Genomic DNA, 6,928 nt, shown 5'->3' on the forward strand with positions numbered 1-6,928 from the left:
TATGATAAAATAGAATGGGATTTTCTTTCACGGTCCTTAAAAAATTCGGATTCCATGAAAAGGTTTTCAATTGGATTAGAGAATGTGTAACTACGGTTTCCTTCTCGGTGCTGGTCAACAATGGACCAACGGAAATGTTCATCCCGGAAAGTGGATTGAGACAAGGGGATCCTTTGTCCCAATTTTTGTTTATCCTTTGTGCAGAGGTTCTTGCTAGGAAGCTTCAATTTGAAAGTAATGAAAATATAACATTGGATTTCCGATTGTGAAAAACCGAATTTCAATCCCATTTTCGTCCTTTTCAGACGATATCATCATTTTTGCAAAAGCAAAACAAGCAGCGAGTATCTCAATTAAATCTATTATAGAGGATTACTGTGAAATTTCTGGGCAAAGTGTAAATTATCATAAATCGGCTCTTCAAACGACAACGAAAACATCAAACCAAAATAAAACAGCTATTCAATCAATATTTAATATCCCCATTACAATGTCTCTTGAAAAATACCTAGGATGCCCAATTATAAATGGGAGGGCTAATAAGGATACTTTCAAGGATATTGTTCTCTCATATAAAAACCAACTTACGAAATGGAAAGCCTCGTTCTTTCCCGGGAAGGAAGAGCTACGCTCATTAGAGCAAATCTTTCAGCTAAACCAGATTATTTAATGCAAAGCTTTATGCTTCTTTCTTCTACCCATGAGGAACTTGATAGAATCAACAGAAGATTCTTTTGGAATAAGGGTGACAGGCACTCACCGCAGATTGGATGGGATAAGATTTGTAAACCAAAAATGAATGGTGGTCTTGGAATTAGGAAAGTGGAGCATATGAACAAAGCACTACAAATGAAATTGCTCTGGAAAATTTTAGCAGAACCATCCAATATATGGGTTAATATTATAAAAGGAAAATATCTAAAGGATTTCAACCTTCAGGAGTATATGGGCTCGGGTAAGAATTTGTCTTCGCAATGGGCTCAACTTATAAAACTAAGGCATGAATTCTTTAAAGGTATTATTTGGTGCCTTGGGAACGGGGATTCTACTCGCATTTGGAAGGATTCTTGGACCCCCTTTAGAAGAGCGGAGGATTTCAGAGGTCAAAATGTAAATTGTAATAATAACAATAAAGTTAGTTCTCTCATCTAAAATCAGAAATGGGATATAGAAAATTGAGGGAATTTTTTAATCAAGAAGGTGTGGATTTCGTATCTTCAATTCCTATACCAATAAACAATAAACCAGAAAAAATAATATGGTCTTAGAATAAAAATGGGATGTTCAATACTAAATCAGCGTATGAGATGATTACCAAAAGGCTGGCTCTGGAAAATGATTACTTTTCTTGGATATGGAAAATGGACACATATCCAAAAGTTAAAAAAATATGTGGAAACTTGCTCATAATGGACTTCCTACAAAAAGAAACCCAGCCAATAAAAACATTGTTGTACCTATAAATTGTGAGATGTGTCCCCATTTTATGGAGGATGCGGTTCATTTATTTCTAAAATGCCCATTCACTATTTCACAAATTAATAATCAAGACCAGACAATAATTGAGATACTAAGAAACATGCATTTGGATAATAAACTAGTAAAAGAGATTTTAGTAGAGTTATTTGGGAAACTTAATGCAGAACAAGGGATCACTATTGCGACGACTTGGTGGGTTGTTTGGATGTTTAGAAATCATAGTACCTTCCACACAGATGACGGAACTAAAATTAAGGACCTCAAGGAATTTATTCGAAATCTCAGAGAAAATTGGAAAAAAAAATCTATTAACACAGATGGATGTGAGTTGATGGATTCATTACAGGAGAATAAAAGGGAGAAAATAGGAGAGAAAGGAAAAAAAACGCATTGGATCAAACCAAATAATAACATAGTTAAGATAAATTTTGACGGAGCAGTAGACCATAGAGGGAATGCGGGGTGGGATTTGTTAGTAGGGACTGCAATGGCAAGATTATTGCTATGGAAAAGGAGTCGGGGGTGAATATCTCGGTTCTGCAATCAGAGGCTTTGGCTCTTCGTCTTGCTACTAAGTTTGTTAAGGAATCAAATTTATCAATTGTGGAAATTGAGGGTGACAACTTATGCCTTATAAACGTGTTGTATGGCATTTGACAATGTCCCTGTGAAATTAATCAAATTATTAATGACATTCGTGTGAATTTATTATCATGTCCGGCGTTTATGTTTGTGCATGTCTTCAGGGAAGGTAATCGGGTGGTTGATCGTGTGGCCAAGCTGGGGCTTCCTGGAAGAAGGGACAGATGGAAGGACGATCTAGAGCTCGAGGCTCTCATCCATTCAGATGCTCTAGGATGGCATTGCTCTTAGGCCTCCTAATTCTTTCTCATATTAAAAAAATAAAAATAAAATAAAGTCACCAATCTTATTTGACAGAAACCTCGTTATAGCTCTGTCAAAAACAACTTTGATGGCTCAGTTAGGAACAAGGTCTATCCTTTATAAAATTCATTATTAGAAATAATTATGGGAATATTTTATTTATGGACAAGGGAAATATAAGAACTCTTATATTGTCCGAACCGAGGCTCTTGCTGCCCTTGCAGGCATAAGAGTTGATGCTAGTTAGGGTTTTAGGAGTGTCATCTTCGAAGACGATAACATTGGAGTCATAAAAAATTAGAAAAGTATGGAAGGTGCCATGGAAAATCAATATGATCGTTACAGAGACAAGAGTGCTACTACCAAATTAACAAGGTTCCATTTCAATCATTGCTTTAGAAAGACCAATAAAACCACATATTGTATCGCCTCAACTCGATGAAAATTGCGATCAAATATAGTCTCAAGATTCAGCAGATGGACTTATTAATCGATGTTAAACCTTTCTCATTCTTCAGTACTCTTCTGAAAGTATTAGAGATTTCTTTGCCATCACCTTTTTAAATGATTTAGGTTTATTCTATTGTGTAGAAAGCCTTTTGGTTGCTAAAAAGTGTGGTACTCACATAGTCTTGTACCTCATTTAATTGTCAAATCAAATACACGAAACCCCCTCTAATAACACAACAAAAAAGAGACCATGGATCTAATGAGCTATGCCACATGTGGCTTAATGTACGAGCCCTAAAAAGGAGACCATGGATCTGTTATTATCATTTAGAGAATGACTAACTAGCCTTAGCAAAAAACAAATAAATAAAACATCGGACGCTCTATCACAAATTATCTACAAATGCCTAGTACATGGGATCGCGAAGTTGGATTTTTTCGTGCTTTGATAGTGATTTATTTTCATTCAAAAGGATTAGTGTTGTATACTAGTCTAATTGTTTTCATTTTAAAATAAGACAAAGAAAAGGGAAATGAGCACTATTGAGTTTGTTTGGGGGCCACATTTGACCCATCTCTAGTGAAACAATCAAATCTAACTTGCATTAAAGCTCCATTACGATAAGAGCTGTTGTTAGGTGGAGGTTGGGAGTAAAATGGGTTACCATTTCTAAGCTTGACTACTCACAAAGCAAAGAACAAATCACCAACTTAACAACCAACTAAACTCTCCCTAATTGTGGTAAACCGCGTGGCATGTGGCGTGTGGAAGATAATATTTGCAAGTTCGGACAACCAACAAGATATCATGTACAAGAAACACTGAAAATTGACAAATTCACACAGGTTTCATTTACTAATGAGTTCAAAGAGATTTGGTAAGTTAGGTTGGAGAGTTAGTGAGTTACTACATACCCCATATACCTCGCGCTGCTCCCATCCTGTTGTTCGGCCGCGATGTCAGTTCAAACAATATCCTCGCAAAAGAGTCCGACTGCTTATTATCCGAAAATAAAATCTCTGCAAATACGTTCTCAAATGCCACCATCAGGGCTCGATTCTGTGGCTCTAACACCAGGCTTTCCAATATCATAGCTGCCTTCCTGCATATCTCTGGCACCGGATGAGGCCCCTTTATAATCTTCAATAATCTCTCTATCCCCCTGAAACCAAAATAATCATTACCCATTTTCGTAGGGTCAAAATATTGAAAAACAATCTCAAAGCACAGAATTTAAGGACTCACCATCTCTCACTAGCGAGTTTCACCCTGCTGTCCATATTTACCTCTGCAAGGTTATACAATGCGCCAACAGATGCTGCTTGAGCATCAGGAGTTGGTGAGCTAAGTAGATCAACTAGCCGTCTATAAATCTGCATTGTGATTTGATGTATGACAAATTACTAACCATTTAACTGAGGAATGACAGGCTTTGTATGATTAAACGCCCGAGCAAACAACCTGAGTAAGAAAATGGAAGAAGAAAAGGCTCATTATCAGGATGTATGATTAAACGCCCGAGCAATTCGGCTGCTGCACAATGCCATGCCTTCACTGGAGAGTCTAGCATACCCATGATGCCTTTAACTGCATCCTTTTCCCTGATTAATGACAAAAAAAGAATCTGTAATGTACAAATAAAGCAAAGTCGCCAATAACAAGAAATAATTAATTGAACTTACTTTATGTTGAGGAAAGAAGGCTTCGAGGAACTGAAAATTCGTAAATCAAGCAAAGGCCCCAAATTTACTATAGTCTCAAGAGCATTAGTTACAAGCTCCTCATCCTCTGTTTAAAATGGAATTTTATCAGGTAACAAATATTTACATACTCATTTCCATGGAAAAGTCTCATGCAGATTGCAGTAATATATATACAATTAGCATAAGAATCACAGAAATCAAAACCGAGTGATATACAACTCTTTATTTTAATCTACCTATGTTTTTATCTTGTACGCATTGGAACAATGTTTCCAAACAATGTCGATGTTGAGCCATAACAACTTCATTCTCAGGCATAAAAGAGAAGTTGCGGATAACATTTGACGCAGAAATAGCACATAGCTGCCATTCTGCGCGGCCTTCTTCATCTGGGTTGAACAGACCATCTTCCTCAAACCACCAGTCTATTGATAAGCGCTTCACTGTAGATTTCTGGGATGATAAATCTGCCAAAGGTGAACTTGAGGTACCACTGCAGCAACAAGAATTCAAGCTAGGAGCTATAGATTAAGCTGCAAAAATGACTTGTGAATAAATGACTTTGAAAGGTCATTATCTCCTTAATAACATATGTACACCCAAAGGGCCGAAATGAGCTATTATGAGAAGGGGAGGATTTACTTTCTCTGTTGACTGCTATTGGAGCCCGATGCTCCAGATTCTTTCCCAAATCCAGTCATAGAAGAATTTAATCCTAAAGTTCTTAGTCTTCGACGCTTTATAAGTTCCTTTGGTATGGTTACATCACGCCAATCATCAATCTGTTAATATAGTAAAAATAATTCAGACTCGAACTCACTAGGTAAAGAAATGCAAGTAGACACTTTAAAAAACTATATAGTGTAGTTGTTGGAATGAGTGGTACTTACAACTTGAAGAACAGCATCGAGTAGTCCTGGTATTTTAGCAAGAGGAGTAGCATCCTTGCGCACATCATCCTTCTCTTTGAAAGAAAGCACAGTAAGTGCATTCAATGCCCATGTTATCTCACTCTTTAAGCCGCTTTGAAGAGCCAAAACTATCCTCTTGTGATTTTGGTCTGGAAAAAAGCTTTAAAGAATCGATTAAGTGGCAGAAAGTATGGAACTTCTGCAAGGTAAAAAAGGAAAGGCTAACTTACCGATAAAAATGCGCAAAGGACGCTGTATTTGGTACGGTAATAAAAAAGTAGAAAACTAAGAGTTACTAAATACGAGCCCCTCTGCTGCATTACATATTGATTCAAAGCTATATTTGGTACGTGTTTTAAGTGCGGATTCGAACAAGCGACCTAATGGTTACAGGATATCATGATTTCGGCCTATACTAGGAAGATTTGACACGTAATATCACATATTAGAATGCAACCTTGGACAACAACTGAGTAATACCAATAAAACTGTTTCAACAGCTTGCACATGACTGCTGAATAGTGATGAAGAATAACTCCCCTTTTCCCTCCTCCATAGGAGCCACACAATGTGATCCCTATACCCATTAATGCTTATGACTTGCATTTACCTAAATTAGTTCAACTAAATTAACATTCACAAATCAAAAACATATATACCGACCTAAGTCAGAAGTTACAGAATCCTCAATGGAGGGAATGCTACCTCATTCTTTTCTGCTAAGCAATTCATAATCGAAGCAAATTTCCGGGCCAAATAACATGATATACAGCTCACACACTTAACCATGATAAAACACTTCATAAAGACTAATTTGAGAAAGAAAATGGATTGTGCAGTTAATCGACTAATTGAAATTCCCTCATGATCTACTATGTCCAGGATAAAATGTCATAACCGGAACACAATTCGAAGTAGAAAAAACGAAATTACAACAGAAAAAGGACATTTAGGGTTTTCGGCAAAATTAAAAACTGACCAGCAAAGGCAGTATGAACTTGGAGAGTGGGGCCTAATAGAGTCGACGGCGCGGCAGCATCAGAAGAGGATGCAGCAGCGGGACTGTTAGTTCCGCTTCCGTAAGGGCGGCCTCTCCTCGCCGCCGGAGTAGCGGCTGCACCGGCGGGTGGTCCTTGTTTTACCTGCGGCTTCTGCATATCTCACGAATATCTCAACTTTCTCGCGCTTTCGTATTTTTGGATGCCAAACTTAACTTATAAATTTGGGCCGTCTATGCATTTTCTATGAAATTAATAATGTTGGGTCATGTAGACTAATAAATGGCCCATTTAAAATATAGTTGTTAAAATTTAAGGAAATTAGAAGCTGGTTTAAAATATGGGAAAACAATGATCCCAAACTTTGTAGACATACTAAAGAAAGGTTTTCAATATGGCAGAATTTTTAATAAAATGGTATTCTTCTCGATCTCATACTTCTTTTTCTTTCTATGTCTATATTTTTTCTGATTTTGGATAACTCCTCACTTTTAAGTTTCA

At 37.0% G+C, this 6,928-nt stretch overlaps 1 protein-coding gene across 1 annotated transcript; it reads right to left on the reverse strand.

The window, feature by feature from the left end:
• Positions 1 to 3,721: 3,721 nt before the first annotated feature.
• LOC141252240 (uncharacterized) lies at positions 3,722 to 6,586 on the reverse strand. Its single transcript, XM_073670483.1, has 8 exons — positions 6,409 to 6,586; positions 5,409 to 5,578; positions 5,174 to 5,300; positions 4,755 to 5,039; positions 4,498 to 4,603; positions 4,291 to 4,416; positions 4,061 to 4,201; positions 3,722 to 3,977 (listed from the first exon to the last, which is right to left on the reverse strand). Exons 1-8 carry the CDS (start codon positions 6,584 to 6,586, stop codon positions 3,722 to 3,724), a joined length of 1,389 nt encoding a protein of 462 aa, XP_073526584.1.
• Between the last annotated feature and the right edge of the window lie 342 nt (positions 6,587 to 6,928).

Source organism: Phyllobates terribilis, unplaced genomic scaffold (assembly GCF_046119375.1).
Source record: "Phyllobates terribilis strain yellow unplaced genomic scaffold, ASM4611937v1 Scaffold_8479__1_contigs__length_29409, whole genome shotgun sequence".
Taxonomy (NCBI): domain Eukaryota; kingdom Metazoa; phylum Chordata; class Amphibia; order Anura; family Dendrobatidae; genus Phyllobates; species Phyllobates terribilis.

What these genes read in the sequence shown, in the direction of transcription:
- LOC141252240 (XM_073670483.1), bottom strand. Translation starts at nt 6,586, where the DNA reads ATGCAGAAGCCGCAGGTAAAACAAGGACCACCCGCCGGTGCAGCCGCT. An exon ending in AGCATCGGGCTCCAATAGCA is followed by an intron (nt 5,040 to 5,173) that starts GTCAACAGAGAA and finishes CTTAATCTATAG; the next exon opens with CTCCTAGCTTGAATTCTTGT. An exon ending in AAACTCGCTAGTGAGAGATG is followed by an intron (nt 3,978 to 4,060) that starts GTGAGTCCTTAA and finishes TTTTGGTTTCAG; the next exon opens with GGGGATAGAGAGATTATTGA.